Source organism: Hypanus sabinus, chromosome 17, assembly GCF_030144855.1.
Source record: "Hypanus sabinus isolate sHypSab1 chromosome 17, sHypSab1.hap1, whole genome shotgun sequence".
NCBI classification, from domain to species: domain Eukaryota; kingdom Metazoa; phylum Chordata; class Chondrichthyes; order Myliobatiformes; family Dasyatidae; genus Hypanus; species Hypanus sabinus.
In genome coordinates, this window is record NC_082722.1 from 47,763,980 (window position 1) to 47,784,188 (window position 20,209).

At 37.3% G+C, this 20,209-nt stretch overlaps 1 protein-coding gene and 1 long non-coding RNA gene across 2 annotated transcripts in view; both read right to left on the reverse strand.

Annotated features, from left to right (window-relative positions):
• The window catches only part of slc7a9 (solute carrier family 7 member 9), a 74,614-nt gene that overhangs the window by 40,406 nt on the left and 13,999 nt on the right, over window positions 1-20,209 (reverse strand). Inside the window, exons 2-8 of the mRNA XM_059992995.1 lie at window positions 17,231-17,381; window positions 15,003-15,150; window positions 6,844-7,086; window positions 5,185-5,310; window positions 3,418-3,517; window positions 2,651-2,695; window positions 844-967 (exon numbers count right to left, since the gene is read on the reverse strand). Coding sequence (XP_059848978.1) covers window positions 844-967; window positions 2,651-2,695; window positions 3,418-3,517; window positions 5,185-5,310; window positions 6,844-7,086; window positions 15,003-15,150; window positions 17,231-17,353 — 909 coding nt within the window. The 5' untranslated portion in view covers window positions 17,354-17,381. The remainder of the gene's footprint in view (window positions 1-843; window positions 968-2,650; window positions 2,696-3,417; window positions 3,518-5,184; window positions 5,311-6,843; window positions 7,087-15,002; window positions 15,151-17,230; window positions 17,382-20,209) is intronic.
• LOC132406889 (uncharacterized) lies at window positions 7,522-14,578 on the reverse strand. The gene is made up of 3 exons (XR_009516301.1): window positions 14,304-14,578; window positions 13,746-13,881; window positions 7,522-8,436 (listed from the first exon to the last, which is right to left on the reverse strand). It is a non-coding gene; the product is annotated as an uncharacterized LOC132406889 (long non-coding RNA).

Below are 20,209 nucleotides of genomic sequence, written 5' to 3' on the forward strand. Positions count from 1 at the left end.
TACAAACTCTACTGCATTTTAACAGATGTTTAACCTTTGTCACATAACTGTTAGTTTGCACTAGCAGAAGAAGTTATTATTATGCCGCATATTTATTGGAATTATCGTAAAAAGTATTTTACACATAGGTCAACTTTGAACAATGCATGCGAATTACTTACATGAATTCTTCAGAGATATTTCCTCAAAATGGATTACGATATTAACCACAGAAGACCTTGACTTTTTCCCAATTATACTTTCATAGAATCAGTATCACATTGGTTTGATGCAAGAAAGCAAACAATGCTTTAACTTTCACATTGTGTCCTGTTTCACATTGCCATGGAGACATAATTCTGAGATACAAGGATGATACTAAATCGAATCACTGTAGTAATTGAACTCCTAGGACAATCATTTTTCTCAATCAACCCTTAGCAAATCATTGCTGCCTGTTTTTTTTTAAGATATATAAATTTCAGAGTATGTGACCAGGTTCACATGATGTAATGCAAATATATTTGTTTGTAAAGAGAAAAATCCAGTAAATAAAATTAGGACTTGATTATCGGTTATGCTAAATCACTCCGTGTTTGGATAATGTTCTTAATCTCTAAGTAAAATTGTAACTGTGGGCAGTCACAACCTGAGATACTGTGCTAAAAAGGAATAGCTGAATTGTGTGTGAGCTTATGAGAAGAACTTAAATATTAGTAACTACAATTAACAGTGGCTTATGGATTTCTGTGGAATTCTATGGAATTTTTCCAACTGAAATCAGAAAAAGAGTGTCTGGAAAGACTTCCGTGACAGGATTTATTCTGTAGTTTGAAGACTGACTAACAATTAAATTGCACTTACTACAGCGACAGCAGGAGATTGTATTAGTTCAGTGGGAGTCATCGCTGTAAAATATGCAACGTTAACCAGGATGTAACAAACTGTGACCAAAGGAATTCCAATGATGATGGAAAGTGGTAAATCTCTGCCAAAAATAATCAGTTTTCATTAGAATTAGTGAGATCTTCAACTAATGAAAATTATTTTCTTATATAAATCAATGGCACCAAGCTTCAATCAGTCAGGTTAATGTCTTTTGCTTACAAATTTGCATTTGTTTGCAAATCACCAATTAATAGATTTTAGAAACAATATACTTCCTTTTTGTAGATTCCACTCTATAATACAATTAAGATTCCCCTAACTTCTAACCATAATCTAGGATAAATTTGACAATTTATATACTTCAGGTTTACAAGAGCATGTAAAGAAATTCTCTGATGACTCAGCAATAGTTGGCTGTGTAAAGGGAGGACGGGAGGATGAATACAGGCCCTGGTGGAGGACTTTGTCAAATGGTGCAAACGGAATCATCTGCAGCTCAACATTATTAAGATACAGGAGATGGTGATGGACTTTAGGAAGACTAAGCCTGTACTGCTCCCTGTCACTATTGATGGTGAGGATGAGTTTATGGTGAGGACCTACTAGTACCTGGGGGCACACCTGGATGACAGACTTGCTTGGAGTACCTACACAGAAGCTGAGTACAAGAAGGGCCAGAGTGGGCTTTACTTCCTGAGAAAACAGAGGACCTTTGGAGTATGCAGGCTTTTCCTTCAAATGTTCTACCAGTCTGATGTTGCCAGTACAATCTTCTATGTAGTGGTGTGTAGGGGCATTGGCATCAACAGGCTCAATAAACTGATTGGAAAGGCTGGCTCTGTTGTAGGAGACGAACTGGACACACTGAAGACTGTGGTAGAACTATGGAAAATCCTGGCAACTCTGCACCATGTTTCCCACCCTGGGCCTGCCACCTAGGCTGAACAGACGAGCACTTTTAGTAATAGACTAAGGCAACTGTGCTGCTCCAAAGAGTGAGGTCATTCTTGCCCTCAGCCATCAGGCTCTATAATGAGTCAACCAATAGTCAGGGAAGTGATTACTCCCTCCTGTTGGACTGTTTGAAGCAACTTTTTAAAATTCTTTCTTACTTCTCTTTCAGTATTTGTATATCTGTGCGCTTATAATGCTACTGTGACACTGTCATTTCCTTTGGGTTCAATAAAGTATCTAAGCTGTTGCTATCTTGACAGCAAAATTGCCCCATTTTATTTTCCACATAATATCTCACAAATTTTGCAACTGGCTGAAGCAACCTGTTGGGGACAGTGTTGTTGGCCTTTCTTTAAAGTTACCCAAGTGTTTTGTGTTCAGAAGTGTGGATCTTTACCACTAACCATGACATAAAATTATGTGTAACAGTAGATTATAGCTTTTTCAAATATCTTTGAAGCATAACAATCCTTTTTTTATGAGAAGATGCAAATAATCACTTTTGAGATAAGGGTAATGATTATTGTTGATGTATGGACAAATATTGATGGCACCTACACAAATGCCACTTGTAAAACAAAAAATAAGCAACCTTTGCTGTTAACTTGAGACAAAATTCCTGTTTTGAATGTTCATTTTCTGTCTAACCACCCAATGGATCAGGTAGAATAGCCTTAGTTTGCCAGTGAATTTACATCCCCCTGATGTTGCAACACTATTCAAAATTGTCAGTCTAAATTACAGTCATGATTTTGTGCCATTTGTTTTCATATAAACCTCCTGTGCTAGCTACTAATGTTACAGTTAAAGCTGTAAGATTTTATTTTACCTGTATGGATTCTTGAGTTCTTCAGTGATAAAATTGAGTTGATTCCTAGATGTAAGCATAATATGAATAATTTAATTTTAATCCAAATTATTTTGTCTATTTCATTTTTGTAAAATATTTTGGAGTGCTTCTATTAGTTAAAAACTGATGCATCTTGTATTAATAACAGTGTTTATTGATTTAGATTTGAGTTTAGACTTAGTTTTTTAAGCTGGGATATACCTGTATTGGAGGCAGATCTGAGAAGGTTTAGTAAGATAGTTCCAAGGATGATGGGGTATATTATAGGAAATGCTTGAATGCATTGGACCAATAGTAATTGTAGTTTAGAAAAATAAAAGGTATTGATCTCAAGACATCCACAGTTCTGATGTGCATAAAACAAGGTATACATGGAGAGGATTTCCATTTCAATGAGGAATCTAGAAATAGAGGGAATTCATAGTGAAAAGTGAGTGCCAATTTAAAATGATAAGGAAACAGGAATTTATTTCCTGAACAGGTCAAGATTGTTTGAAATTCTCTATCACAGTGATCTATGGGAACTGCATATCTGAATTTATTCAAGATTGGCAAATCAGGCTGTGAAAGCTAATGGTGAATGGGAAAGAAATTGAGTTGAGACTAGGATCAGTTCAGTCATGATCACAAAGCAAGCTTGCAGGTCTAATATGTGTTATGCTCGTCACTATTTCTAATATTATCTACCTAATTATACATGGAATTATGTAATGAAATAGAAAAGTATTAAAATAGAAGCCTCCTACCATCCATCATAAGCCCAGAGTCCATTATAAAATGCCAAACCAATAGAACCAAATGAGGTCTGAGCTCCATCAAAGGAATTTTTAAAGTTGTGTGTATTTCCTGCAAAGATGAATAGTACATTATGTTACTAAATTTATGCAGTAATTGATTTTTCAAACTTTGTAATGTACAGAACCACTATTAAATATGCACTGAACTATATAGGGTTCTCAGTAGTATTAACTGTAATGTTAACTGTTAACTGCTAATAATGAAATGACTTCTCTGTAATGTTAACTGATGAGGTAATGATCTTTGTAGCTGAAACGTTTGGGCTATACTTGTAGATAACGGGGAACTAACCAATGGAAGTCACGTTATTCTATCTGTATGTGTTGAAACCTGGGTGAGTGCACAGGAGATTGGCGAGGAGAGGCAAAGAGGAAGGACGTGCGGTAAGCGCTCTGGTCGACCACCATGGTTGGTCCCAGTCCGAGGGTCGTGGAGTTCGGAGGAAATCGAATGGTGGTTCGAGAATATTGCATGAGCTCCAACGTTGTGCACAAACTGTATAATCCCTATTCTTGGCGCCTTTTTATTTTATATTTTTGTTTCACTACTAACCCCATAGCCACAGTAAAAGTTATAAAGTGTAATCATTTAAACGTACATTGTGTACTGCCTGACATTTTACATTGTGAGTGGTACCAAGTTGCATTACACAGCATCTACGCAAACGTGAGACACAGTTTGGTGGGCAGATGGCGGTTTCCCCTGGACGAACGTGCGTTGATAGAGCTGAGTGTTACAACTATAATTTCATAAAATTACCATAGATTACCATAAATTCAAACCCATCATTAGGGATGGGCAATGGGCTCGATTTTGCTTGGATCACCTTCATTCTAATGACACAAGGATGTGTTATTTGTTTATTTTAAGTGGAAAGTAAAAATCTTGTGCCTCCACTTGAAACAGAACAAAGACTTTTATATTTAAACCAACACTTAGCCCTCACAGATTACAACTATTAAAGCCTTGAGATTACTTATCTCATGGTTTTGGCACAAGAACCGTTCTTAATTTAGTTTAATAATTGAAATATTTAATTGTTTTAAATTTTTTTATTATCCAATTGAATAGTGTATACACATCAACTATTAGCCACTTTAACCACAGACTACATTAATGTTTTACTAGATCTTCTTAACTAGCAAAAGAAGCTGTGAAAATTAATAAAAAGATAAAATGCATGATAAAATATGCCGCAGTCAGCATGGTTTCTCAAGAAAAATTCTTGCCTGACAAATCTGTAATTAAAATAAATTACATTTGTATTGGTTACAATGAATGAACAGACAACATTTTTACTTAAAATGACTTCAATTAGATAAATAATAGCTTGTTTTAACACCTGTTTGCATATTGAATTACTTTACTTAGAAAATAAAATCTAATTACTTGTGTTATCATTGAGACTGTAACCAAAACTTTGCAAGAAGTTTAAAAAACTTCTATATTTCAGACAATTGATTCATAAAAGGAATAATGAGTAACTCCTGGTTTATGGGTAGATTTCCTTTGGAATTTCAGAAAAGCAATTATTTAACCAATCATTAACTGACGTTTCCCCCTAACATCAACTCTGGATAAATCAGGTCAGCACTAATTAGAGGATGCCATTGTATATGATTTTAAGATAGAAGGATAATCAAAACCTATCTGTTCTGCAGAACAAAATGATTTTGTAGTTTATTATTTATTACTGCAGTTCTCCAACTTCCCACCTTGTGCAATCAGAATAATTCCAGCTACTGTGATGACAGCAACGATCAGCAGCTTAGCAGCAGTTAAAAAGTTCTGAAGGTAGGAAGCAAGCTTGACACTCAGGGAGTTCACCAATGTGATTAAAACTGAAAAAGTAAAAATAAAAATGTGTTACAATATCATGAAAGGGGTCAAATTTCTACTTACCAAACCTAAATTAGCAATAACAATATGAGATTTTTAACTGCAAAATACATGAGGCCAGAAATTCTTTCTCCCATTAAAGTGTTAAAATAGCATAGCTTGGAGAACTTGCACTTACCCAGGGCTCACTGAGAGAGCTGCAACATTGTTAAAAATGTGGACACTGATCTCTGTTTAAGAATTCACTACTCATCATTTTGCTAACTTACCTCAATCTGAACAAGGTTCAGATAGAGGGAAGAGAGCAGGGGCAGAGGTTCAGAAAAGGCTCCTGAAGGAAGAGGTACAGAAACACAAAAAGCTGACTTATACTAGAATGCTATGAGGTCCGAAAGCATCACCAGGATAAAGCAAGTTGAGTTGAGTGCTTCCAACAGATGGACGAAGAAACATGCCATGAGAGTACATAAATGCAGTCAGTCATTCCTTGGACATTGGCAGGCTTATAACCTGTTGGTCTCTATCTAAGGAGAGATGTCCTTTCTGGATCAGAGTGCTTAGGCACATCCCTGATTGTGTGCTGTTCTGCTTACTGGAAAGTATACTTTGGATCAGAAAAGACTTGTGGAATGTTTTGATGTTTAAGAAATTCAGGCTGAGATTGCCTTTCAAATCTACAACCCATTGCCCTGGGAGCTGGAGGAAGGGGCACTGCTCACTGTTGGAAATAAACTCTCCCGAAAAGAAAAGCCTTCTTCTACCCCTCCAGTCTTAACCAGCTTTTGAGAACCTTCCTCTGCTTCCTGATCATGATGCAGATACAGCTAAGGCCTGACTGAAGCACCCAAGGCAAAATAGGTACTAAATGTTCGCACTATGTTTACCAAGACCTAACAGTTCTTTTATCTGCAGCTGCCTCCCCAAGGAAGCAACCAGTAGATAATAACTCCATTAAGTAACTCAGATTCTCCTCATGATGTCAATATTGATTCTAATTACTTATGATGATCTGATCTGCTTTCTACTCAGAAATATGGGTCTGAATCTTAATAGAAAGGAAATATGTGAGCTTGGCGCAGTGGTGTTATTACACATATTGTATATATGATTTCAAAGCACAATACAAGCTGCACACAATAAATTTATTCTTCACACATGTCTATTTCTTTAAAATAGACAAGTACCACCTGATAGGATTTCTACACAATTATTTATGATGCTTCTGTTCCAAGTACAAATATTACTTTACACTTAATTACACTTGGAGAAAATATAATGTGCTTAAAGCTTATGTCCTATCCAAATTACAAAACTGTGCAAATTATTGGAAAGTCATAATTTCAGATGCTTTTTAAACTATTGTACTCAGTTTAAGTCCAAGCCTAATTTAAATGAGAAATTAGCTGTTCTGCGTTTGGAACTTTTTCTTCATGATCACTTTCAGAAGACTGCTTCATATTCATGCCAATATTTTTCAGATTTGATAAATAACCAGTGGATATGTTTGCTTAAAAGATTCATTTGTGTGAACTTACTTATAGCAACAGCAGCAAGGCACTTGATGGCAATATTTGGGGGTTCACAGCCAGGATAGAAGGGTGCTGCTGCATATTCAGCAAAACTCAAGGAAATGATAGCAAATGAAGAAGGCTTTACAACAATTATACTCATCCAAGAGTACAGGAAAGCAGGAATTGGGCCAAAAGCTTCCAGGAGATATGAATATTCTCCTCCTGATTGAGGAATCATTGTTCCCAGATCTGCATAGCATAGAGCACCTAGAAAATATAAAAAGCATACCATCATATTCTGCACTTCAAGATATTACATCTACAAGAAGCACCCTCTCATCTGATGTATTCCAGGAAAATTCAAGTTTAAGTTTACTAACATAAGCATATATATCCAGATATAAATTAGTTTTTTTCCCCAATAGCAGTACATTACAAATGTATCAGTTTAAGTTACCATAGAATATATTAACATAAATTATATATAAATTCATTCTGTGAACCATAATGTTCTTCATAGTCACAAAATAAGGGGTTAACTATTCAGGGCTGAGATGAGAAAATATTTCTTCATCCGGGGTTAGTGAACCTTTGGAATTCTTTCCCCTGGAAATTAATGGAAACTCTATACTTCAAACAGGATGATCAAAGCTTAGATATTAATGGAAACAAGAAATATGCAGAGTGAAACTGAGGCAAAAGGTTAGCTATAATCTTATTGAGTAGGTATGCAGCAGCAGAGACCTATTCCTCTTCTATTTCTTATATTCAAAGATTGAGAATTTAATTCTTACTAGTTTTTCTATTACTACAGCACAATAACAATATTAATTACTGTAAAGTAGATCAGTGTAGCACATTATCATTTATCTTTGTGTACAAATATCAAGAGATAAAATCACCTCACTTATGAGGTCTTTGAGGTAATTTATCTCATAGGATTTCAATGACTCCATTGGTGACATTAAGTTAAAATATTTGGGATAAAAAGTAGATACCAAGTCAATTTTAACATAGCATCCTGATCAAATCATTTGAAGTTTAGTGTCATAAGGTTATACAACCAAGAAACGGGCCCTTCAGCCAAAGCATCCATGGCAACCAAGTTGCCAACATAAACTCGTCCTATTTGCCTGCACTTTGACCATTTTCCTCTAAACCTTTCCTGTCGTGTACGGTACATGTCTAAATGTCTTTTAAACAATTTATTGTACCCACTCTGGGACACTACCCCCCCAGTGGAAATATTTGCCCTTTGAAATTTTCCCTCACACTTTAAATCTATGATCAGTAGTTTTAGACATCCCAACCCTAGGAAAAAAGACTGATTGTTCACTTTATCTATGCCTGTCATTATTTATATACTCTATAATGTTACCCTCTGTGGTGAACTACATATACCTGTCTGGACACGCCCCCTGCTGACTGCTCCTGTGGCTCCTCCCACAGACCCCTGTATAAAGGCGATCAAGGCCTGAGCCCGGCCTCTCAGTCTCCAGGATGTAGTATGGTGGTCACTCACTGCTTGTTCCTTCTTCCAGTCAATAAAAGCCGATATCTCGCCTTATGTCTCAGAGTGAGTTATTGATGGTGCAATCACCTTCTTAGCCTCTTATGCTGCAGAGAAAATATTATCAGTCTCTCCAGTTCTGATAATATTCTTGTGAACATTTTCAACATCACTTCATGCTTAAAAATATCCTTCCTATAGTTGGCTGACTGGAACTGCATGCAATAATCCAAGTTTGATTTCACCAGTGTCTCATACATTGTAAGATGAAATCCCAGCTCTTGTACTCAATGCCCTGACTGGTGAAGGAAAGCATAGCAAACACCTTGTTCACCACCCTATCTACCCATGTCTCTGCTTTCAGAAAAATACGTACTTATGCCCTTAGGCCACTCTGTTCTGCAACCCTTTCCAGTGCCCTGCTATTTACTGTGTCAGCCCTTCCATGGATTATTTGCACTTGCCTAAATTAAAATCCAGCTGCCATTCCTTAGCCTACTTTCCCAGTTGACCTAGATGATGTATTAATCTTGGATAACCTTCTTTACTGTCCACCACACTACCGATCTTAGAATTACCAACAGTTTACTAATTTCTTACTCAAATCATTGATGTCTATGACAAATAACATTGGCCCAAGTACTGATCCCTGCAGTGCATTGTTGGCCACATGTCTCCAATCTGAAAACCAACAGTAAGCTGCAACCTGCAACAGCAACCTGACTCCTGCAACCAAGTGAATTTTGTGATCAATTGCCTAGCTCATCCAAGATCCATGTAATCTAACTTTACAGACCAAAGAACTATGCAGGATCTTGGCAACGATCTTGTTAAAGTCCATAAAGACAGCATCTGCTGCCCTCCCCTTGTCAATTCTCATGGTGACCTCTTAAAACAAACACTCAATCAAACTCATGAGGCACCATTTCTCAAGCGTAAAGACAAACTTGACTACCTCTAATCAGGCTTTGCCTTTCAAAATGCAGCTAGATTCTGTCTCAGAATCTCCACCAGTACCCTTTCCATCACTGATGTTAGACTGACTGAACTTATCTCTGTTTGTCCTTGCAGCTGCTTTGAAATAAAGGCATAACATTAGCCACCCTCCACTCTTCCATTACATCACCTGTGGCTACAGACAATACAAATGTAGCCTGAGACCAAGCCGTTTATTTCCTCCCTTCCAACAATATCCTTGGATATATTTGGTCAGGCCCTGGGGACATACCCACTATGTGACTTTAAAACTGCCATCACCTCTGCATTTTAAATTTGGTTATGTTTCAAGATATCACTATTTTCTTTCCAGAATTCCCTAGTTTCTATGACTTCCTCCATAGTAAATCCAGATGAGAAATATTCACTTAAGACCGTATTCATCTCTTGTAGCTCCAGACAAAGACAGCCACGTTAATCCTTAAGGGAATCTATTCTCTCCCTAGTTACCCTTTTTTGTTCCAATATAATATACTCTTCGGATTCTCCTTTACCTTATCTTCCAATTCTATCTTTCCTTCCTGATTCCCCTCTTGTGTACTCCCGGACCCTTTAAATTCCTTAAAAATTTCCCTTGGTCCCAACTGCCTATACCTGACATAGGCTTCCTTTTTCCTGACCAAGGCCTCAATAGCCCTCGTCAGCTAGATTTCCCTCATCCTGTCAGTCTCACCCTTTACTCCAACAGGAACATATAGTAAGAGAGATACAACACAGAAAGAGACCATTCAGCCCACTAAATCCATGTTAACCATCACTCATTTTTACACTAATCCTGTCCTAATTGATATTATTCTCTCAATTTTCAACCATTCTCTTCCACTAGGGGCAATTAATTAATAACAATTAGTCTATCAATGTGCACATCTTTGAGACGTGGGATGAAACCAGATTCCCTGGAAGAGATCCATGGGGTCACTGGGAGAAGGTGCAACTTCCACCCAGACAACATCAAAAGTCAGGATTGAAACTGGCTCATTGAAGCTGTAAGCCAAGAGTACAATCTTAATAAAACTGATCAACCTCTTCTGATTTCTTAATTCAATCCTTATAGCCCGCATGGATGATCCCACAGGAATATCCTCTCTAAGTGATGCCATGATGTTCTCCATATTCAAAGAACTAACTCCCCTTTCTCTCTTACCCCCTCTTGTATCACAGCTATGGCATCTGTACCCCAAAATATTCAAGCTGGTTGTTTTTCCATCTCTTATTCTTGTTTCTGAAATAACTATAATAACCCACTGCTGTGGACCGATCCATGCACTACATTTACCTTCCTTACCACTCAGGCCTCTTGCTTTAAAATAAATATAGTTTAACCTTTCAGACCTCCCTGGCTCCCTGTCCTGCCTACTAAATCTCCTCACTTTAACTTCTATATTTGTCTCAATTCTCTCTCTGCTTTAGGTCCCACACTGCTACCAGATTAGTTTAAACCTTCCCAAGTAACATTAACAGATCTGTCTGCCAGGATATGGGATCCCCTCCATTTCAGGTGCAACCTGTCTGCCGCTGTCCCGGAAGAGATCCTGAGAATTACTCCCTCCTGCATCAGCTGCTCAGACACACAAAATCCTCTACCCTATCCTATTTCTATCCTCACTAGCATTTAGCGTGAGGAGTAATCCAGGGATAGCTCTGGATTTAACCCTAATATCTCATATCTCAGAGAATATTCTACTAATTGGTTTTCGAGAGATCTTTGAGGAGTCTGCCACACCACTAGCACAGAAATGAGTTTGTTATGAACTACAACAGAAAGAGAATTGGTTCACTGGGAATTTCGAGCTAATTTGAATTCTGTATGAGTTAATTACACTAATTTTTGAATGCACTTTACAAAAGCATTAGCCTGGGTTCACCATTCACCAAAAATGCTACTGGAGCTGGTGAAAGACTAGATATTCTATTGCACATGACTCACCTCTTGATGCTCCAAAACCTCTGCACTATCTACAAGCACAAGGCAGAAACATGATGAAATAGTGCCTAAGAAGTTCCAGGTTAAAGAAAATTGTTTGATTAGTAGCCTATCCCACTATCCTGTTCATTCATTTCCACCCTCCCCCTCCCACACTGTGTGTATAACACCTATAATGTATATAGGCTATATCAGGGCTGCAAACCTTTTTGACAGTGTGTACCCAAATTAGTGATAATATTCTAAAAAACTCCTTAGCATGCCATGTTAACTTTGAGCAGAAACCATCAATAAATAATGAATTAGTAACAATACTTATGGACTTTAAGGGAAAAGGATAAGTCCTGTTGCCTACTTATGTGTATTCATTAATAAAAGAGACAGATTGAAATAAATAGAGCATTTTAGAAAACCTGTTCAAAAGTTATTAATATTAATCTTTAAAAAGACAATTTAAGCATAATGTAATATCTAAATAATACTTTTTGTAGCCATTTTCTATCAAAATACTGATATGTACACCAGCTCTGAGAGGATTTCAGAACATATCCAACATCACATGTTCTTGGAAACACTTACTAAAGCAGTCTGAGAGGTTTCTTGTGAAATCACGTCACTGCTCTCAGGTTGTAAAAAACCATTTGATGCTTCATTTAGCACTAAAGATACTGATTATCTGCCTTTTTATTATAGGTGGGGTCTAAAGGACCAAGGGGCAGCACTGCTTACTAAGTGCCAACAAAACTTTTATGTGCATCATCCTGAGCAGACGTGCCAAAGGTTCAGCACCCCTAATATAGTTTACTGCAGCTACCCATTTTCCTATTATATAATCTCAAACATCAATAATGAAAAGAGCATTATGATGATAAAATCACTATCCATACAGAATTTCCAATCACACATCAGCCAGACATGGAACAGAGCTCTGCATATCTAGATGGCAATCACATGAGAATTTTCCCTAAAGTTAGAATTTATTTATCAAACTCATGTTCCTTTCAATGTTATATGAAAATGTGGGTTAGTATAGATTGTTAGTTCATGGGTCAAAAGATGAAAGAGGGAACTGCTCACAGAAAAAATAAAGTCCATTTAAAATACCCTTACAATACTTCCAGGTTATTGATAGCTTTGAAAAAGGTTGAATTATTACCAGGATATAAATAGTTTAAATTGATTAATTATTAACTGAACTTCTTGAAGTTTTTATTTTGCCAAATTATAATTCACCTGATTAATTACATTGGATAACAAAGATTTTGCGTATATAATAAATAAGTAGCCTATATTTGTAATTTCACTTTATAATTCAAATCAATTAAAACGTTGCCTGCAATGTAAGGTGAAATATTTTCTGCCTTGTCCAGGCATGCATGGGCACGCCTAGGCAGGACAGATGCTGCATGGCAGGACAGGTTTCAGAAAAGCTATAAATTTCTGTGAAGGATTTTAATATTTGGGACAGATGTTTCCCAGAATAACTGTTGCCAAGATTAAGGAAGGCATTTTTGTTGGTCCATAAATCAAACAGGTCATTAATGACAGGCAATTCAAAGAACTTCTAGTGGGACTGGAGAAAATCGCACGGAAGGCGTTCAAGTATGCTGTTGAAAATTTTCTGGGCAACTACAGAGCACCGAGCTATGTGCAAACTGGTTGACAACATGTTTCAAGTATACAGACTATGAAGTGCAATGTGTCATTTACTGTATCTTACTACTCAGAGACGAGCATGGTGAAAATTTTCACCAAAACATTGCAGTCATGGAGAAATGGTATCAGGCCAACTGGAATCCATCAGTGCTGGTTGATTATTGTTGGATATTTAAGCAAGACACCTCAGTTCACAGAGTACAAACAAAAATCTTCAACAGGTCATTTTTAGCTTAATTGAATTATTGCAAAGCATCAGCCTTATATTCAATAAAAGTTAATTTCTGGTTTCTCCAAATTCGTATGTGGGGGTGGAGCTAAGGTGGTGCCAAATTGCTGCTTCTTTGAGCTCATCTGAGCAAGCAGCTTAAATTCCTTTCTTTAATATTTCTTTTTCTTTCCCTTTCAAGGCAGCTGTGGTTCTGTCAAAGTCATTGATCTGCCACAGCACTCAAACTGCAGTTTTTCATGCCAGATGAGTTCCTGGTCTTGAAGCTCACCGACCGGCCACTTTTCCAATATTCTTCAGGTGCAGCCTGGAAGATGGCACCTATGGGGTTCAGCCCTGGGGCCTGGGAGAAGAAACACCAGGATTTCACAGTGGACAAGGGATCGCCCTCTCTCTTTCTCTCGATGGTGGGGAGAGTTTGCTGCCGATTCTCAAATCAGAGAACCTCGGAATTAAAAGTGATGTGGCAGATTGTAAGATTGCAGCAGTGACTGTTTGTCTCCCCTTTCGCTGTGAAACGGGTGACATCTTTTTGTCCTTTGTCAGTAAGAGTGAAAGCCTGTGGCACATTGAACTGTCAGATAAACAATAGTTTTATGTTGAATACAAACCTCTTTGGGGGCTTTGCTATTGCTTGGTGGGTGATGGACACTGACACCTTCTGCCAAAATGGGAGGGGTGGAGGGGGAAGTTTGTATGGGGGAGAGGGTAAAGGGAAGTTTGGGGCTCTTGTTTCATCATGGATGTCTACAAAGAGTAAGAATTTCAGGTTGTATATTGTATACATTCTCTGATAATAAATGAACCATTTGATACAAGTAGTCTGGCATTATATTTGTATTCAGCTTCAAGCAGTCTATCATAAACAAAGAGAATTCTGAGGAAGCAACACTTCCAAAAAAATTTGTTGTCTGGTGTTATATTTTTATTCAATTCTCAGAATACTGCATTAGGTTAGTATTCATAAGTAAGTTTTTCTGTAATTTAGATTCCCTCAGTACTAGAGAAATGGGTTTAAGAACCGCAAGAGCAAAAGCATTGGTTAATTGGAATTTTTGAGCTAATTAGAAGACAATATCATTTAAGCTCTTTAAATTTTTGTACAATTCGTTTATGATTGAAAGCAAGAAACTAGTAATGGAAGTTCCAAAATTTAGTGTGAGAGTTACCTTAATTGTTTAAAAGCAACATCTTTATCCAAAGGATGGTGAATTTGTTAACACAAGCAGCTGAGGAGGCCAGGCTGTTGGGTGTATTTAAGGCAGAGATTGATAGGTTCTTGATTGAACATGGCATCAAAGGTTACAGGGAGAAGGCCAGGAAATGGGGTTGAGGAGGAGAAAAAAAAAGGATCAGCCATGACTGAATGACGGAGCAGACTCACTGGGCCAGATGGCCTAATTCCTATGTCTTATGGAAAGTATTCATTCTTAGTTAATGGGGTTTTTTTTTCAGATAGTTTGTTTCGTGCATTACTTTATCTCTGTAGAAGGTATAAAACTATTAATCATGCAGGTTGTCAATGCTTTCCATGCCATTTATAATTTTCTTCAGCTGTTTGGGATGATTGACTTTTTGTAGTACTAGTATGCAGAAGAAGATGGTTTTTCATCCAAACGGTAATGGAGCCTGGAACTCAGTTCCTGAACAAAAACATCATGGCAATTTTTAAACGTAGCTGATGTATCAGTCAAAGGCTTGTAGGCCATATGAGTACAGAGGAGAACTGAGAAATGTAATCAACCAAAACAGCTTTTTTGAATGGCATAGACATGATGTGCAAAGTAATCTTCTTTTCAATGCTGCAAATTTCTATTAGAAATTATTTTTCAAAAATAAATTTTAATAAAATGTTACCAGTTACTTACCCATTGTTGCTAGGACTCCACAAGCTGCCCAGATAGTCAAACAAGGGCCCACCGCTCCAGTATTGGATAAGACAGATTTAGGTGATATAAAAATTCCTGAGCCAATCATAGTCCCTACAATGAGACTGATACCACTAATCAAGCCAACCTTTACATGAACAAAGAAAAAAGTTTTATGTAGAAAATATGGAAGGAACAAAAGCCATTTAGCTCAATTTGTCAATAGCTCATATATTGAGGTTACTCCGATTAAATAGGAAATATTTTAAATTGTCATGGTGCATTGCATGATAAATATGTATACCCATAGATAACAAAAAAATTATATATTTGCCATTGCAATTAGAAGACCAATATCATGTATAAAGATTAAAAATATTATATACTACTAATTTTAATTTCAAGTCTTTTTATTGTTTTGCCATTTATTAAATTAAATTGTACTTTTTCAGTTCATGAATGCCTGGGGTACCTTACAAACCCTTTCACAATTTAGCAATGATCTGGAGATTTTTAAAATTATTTTCTCTCAACTGAGATCAAATCATTTATCAAAAATTAAAAGAATCAGGGTTTGTGGCAGGATTGTTGACAGCTTAGAGGAACAGGGGGATCTTGGGGCTCACAGCCATAGGTCCTTTAAAGTTTCTGCACAAGATGTTAGGGTGGTTAAGAAGTTATATGGTATGTTGGCCTTCGTTAAGCAAGAGTTCAACAGCTACAGGATAAGGCTGCAGTGCTATAAAACTCTGGTTAGACTACACTTTGGAGTATTGTGTTGAGTTCTGTTCATCTCACTACAGGAAGGATATGGAAGAGGGTGCAGGTTTCTTCCAGCCATTCCACGGGATCCTACTTTTCTAACAGAAGGTATCAGATCCATACTACCTTCTAATCAAGTACTTGAAAGGAAGAAAGCCTTCCAGTGGCCTGCTTCTGACAAGCATCCTGTGTATTTTTTACTTGTAATAAGATTGATAAATGGGCTAGTAATGGGTGGTGCATATGAAGTGATGTGTAGCAATGGGTGGTGTGTATTACCTATTTGCAACTTGAGCTCTGTGTGCTTCAGCATGCTGCACCCACATATGCCACTCACTTCTCTTCTGAATACACACATAAGCTAACCTTGGACATACCACCAAAGATCACTGGTTGTTACAACCTTTGGAATAAAAACAACCTAGCTCAATTTGTTGACATATCATTGACACAAAATGATTTTATGAGTGTACTTAAGTGTAATTCAACTTTGTTTGGATGCTAGGTTATCATCCAAACACCAATTTAGAAACTTAATTCAGATAAGGCCAATGTGCAGACCATATTAGAAACAGGAGTATTAGGAGTGTAATTGTAATGGGATCGGAAGAAACTGCTACGGATCTTGTAAAGGAGATAATTAAAATCTGTAAGAGCATAAAATGTGGCAAGCGTAAGTTAATATTAATTAGTGAACTTTGGAAGAATAGATTATTTTTTATGCATATACATTATACCATTGATGATAATGGTTTTAAAATAATTAATAAAATGGAATGTAATCTAAGATCCAATAGCAGATTTTTTACTTATTATCAATGTGGAGTGACAATAAAGAAAGTGTTGAACTACATTGGAAAATTAATTTTAAAATATTAAAGTGTACTGGACAGTTCTCATCTTGGACTTTATTTTTGGTTTCCAAGGCAACATCGGTATTGACATTCAAGTCAAGATGGCCTGCAGAAAGGGCTGTAAGACTGATATGGGTTGATTCAAGATTTAAGTTAATTGAAATAGATCTCATTGGGATTATGAAATTTTGAAACTCATCACAGAAATTAGTAAAACTAGTAAAAGTATGACAATTCAAAGTGTTTTTCGGAAATAGCGTTATCAAAACCCAAGTGGTTTTCTGGACTTACTTGAGCAAGAGGAAAAATAATTTTATATGATGTAACATTTTCCTGCATTGATAGTTAGCCAATTCAAAAATGATATCTTCCTTATCTATACTGAAAACATGAGTTGGAAATTGATCAATATACAGAAAGTAACAATTTTGAATAAGGTGGCAACATCATTTTAATTATATTTTATATTTTTCAAAGAATCAACATTACAATAATTTCATTGCTTGAATAAAATAGGCTGATTAGCTAAGAAGAATCAATTATGCATCAGTTGCACAAGATTCTAAATAAAGTCAGAGCACTTCCACGAATATGTTTGGAAAGCATACTTACCTGTTTCTGTAAAGCTACACTTGTCGCTTTATTCTGTTTGAATTCCAACTCTACTTCAGTGGTTTCTAGGCTCCTGTTCTTCTCTGAGTCAATCTTCCTTTTTGCCACATTCGTTTCATCCATTGTCAGCTCCGAACAATCGCTTGAGTATCTATTGGTTACAAGTCAGCCAGTTATTAAGAAACAACCAACTTATAAATATTATAGTCATTGCTTTTGAAAGCACTGAAGTGGGTTTATATTACATAATAATGATTTATTGATGAAAATTAATTGGTGCAATTATAATCTTAGAAATAGAATGAGGTAGCAGATAAATGTGTGGCTGAGGAATCAGGGCAGGAGGCAAGGATTCAAATTTCTGGATAATTGGGACCTCTTCTGGGTCCAAAAGGGATGGGTTGCACTTAAATCTGAGGGGGACCATTATTCTTGTGGATAGGTTTACTGGAGCTGTTGGGAGTGGTTTAAACTAATATGGCAGGGAGATGGGAACCAGTATGATAGAGCTGTGAATGAGTCAGCAGATTTACAACTAGATGATGGATCTAACATGAATGTAAGAAAGGAGAACACAAAGATTGGGTTCAAATACAGACAGAACAAAAAATTAATTTGCACCACAGAAGCAAAATTCAAAAGGGCAATGAATGCAGGACTGAATGTGCTATGTTTAAATGTGTGTAGCCTTTGGAACAAGATGGACAAACTCGTGGCTCAATTAGAAATTGGTGGGTATGACATGGTGGACATCACTGAGTCCTGGCTGAAAGAAGGCCATAGATGGGAGCTTAACATCAAAGGATATACTTTGTATCAAAAGGACAGGCAAGAAAGGCATAGGTGTTAGCCTTAGGTTGGTAAGAGATGGAATTACGTCTTTAGAAAGAAGAGACATAGGGTCAGAGAATGCTAAATCTTTGTGGTGGAGTTAAGCAACTGCAAGGGTTAAAAAAAAAATTACAGGAATCATATATAGACCTCCAAATAGTAGCCAAGATGTGGGGCTGAGTTTGCAAAAGGAGCTGGAAAAGTCATGTAATAAGAGTAATGTCGCAATTGTAATGGGGGATTTCAATATGCAAGGGAATTAGGAAGAGAGGAAATTTGTTCAATATCTATGAGATGGCTTTTTAGAGTAGCCTGTGTTTGAGCCTACTAGGGAAAGACTATCTTTGATTGGGTATTGTGTAATAGCCCAGATCTTACTGGAGAGCTCAATGTAAAGGAACCAGAGTCAGTAATCATACTATGATTGAATTCATACTGCAATTTGAGAGAGAGAAGCATAAATCACTTGTATCAGCATTGCAATGGAATAAAGGGAATTCCAGAGGCATGAGAGAGGAGCTTGCCCAGGTGGATTGCAGGAGGATACAAGCAGGGATGAAGGCACAGCAGAGTTGGCTGAAGTTTCTGGGAATAGTTCACAAGGCACAAGATAGATATGTTCGTCCCACAGAAGTTGTTTTCAAATAGTATGGCTAGGCAACCGTGGCTGACAAAGGAAGTTAAGGACTGCATAAAAAACAAGGAAAGGGCATATAAGGAAACAAAAGTGTGTGGGAAGTTGCATGATTGGGAAGCTTCTAAAATCTAACAACAGCCAACAAAAAAGCTATAAGGGAAAAGATGAAATATGAGGGCAATATAGCCAATAACATAAAGCAGGATTCCAAAAGTTTTTCAGTTATATAAAGAATAAAAGGGAAGTGACAGTTGATATTGGATCAATGGAAAATGACGCTGGTTAGATAGTGATGGGGGGCAAAGAAATGGCAGATAAACTTATTGGGTATTTTGCATCAGGCTTCTCTGTGGAAGGCACTAGTAGTGTTCCAGAGGTCCGTGAGTCAGGGAGCAGGAGTGAGTGCCATTGCTATTACAAAGGAAAAAGCGCTAGGCAAACTGAAAGGTCTTAAGGTGGATAAGTCATCTGGACCAGATGGACTACTTCCCAGAGTCCTGAGAGAGGTTGCTGAAGAGATAACAAAGTTGTGCCTTCTTATCCTAGACTACCCTACCATGGGAAATAACTTGGCCATATCTAATCTGTTCAGGGCTTTTAATGTTTGGAATGAGATGCCCCCTCGTCCTCCTGAACTCTGGGGAATACAGCCCAAGAGCTACCAGACATTCCTCATACAGTAACCCTTTCATTCCTGGAATCATTCTCATGAATCTTCTCTGACCCCTCTCCAATATCAGTAAATCCTTTCTAAAACAAGGAGCCCAAAACTGCACACAATACTCCAAGTGTGGTCTCACGAGTGCCTTATAGAGGCTCAACATCACATCCCTGCTCTTATATTCAATACCTCTGGAAATGAATATCAACATTGAATTTACCTTCCTCACAACTGACTCAACCTGGAGGTTAATCTTTATGGTATCTTGCACAAGAACTCCCAAGTCCCTTTGCATCTCTGCATTTTGAATTCTCTCCTCATCTAGATAATAGTCTGCCAGTTTATTTCTTCCACCAAAGTGCATGACCGTACACTTTCCAGCATTGTATTTCATTTGCCACTTCTTTGCACGTTCCCCTAAAACTATCTAAGTCTCTCTACAGGCTCTCTGTTTCCTCAGCTCTACCCATTCCTCCACCTATCTTTGTATCATCAGCGAATTTAGCCACAGATCCATTAATCCAACAGTCCAAATCATTGACATACATCATAAAAAGCAGCAGTCCCAACACCGACCCCTGTGGAACTCCACTGGTAACCGGCAGCTAGTCAGAATAGGATCCCTTTATTCCCACTCTCTGTTTTCTGCCAATCAGTCATTGCTCCACCCATGCTAGTAATTTCCCTGTTATTCTGAAATAACTTGGACTGAAAATCCAAGTACACCACATCTACTGCATCCCCTTTTTCTACCCTGCTTGTAATTTCTGCAAAGAATTGCAGTAGGTTTGTCAGGCAGGATTTTCCTTTCAGAACTCAGCGGCTCAGGCAGCAGCTATAGAAATTAATG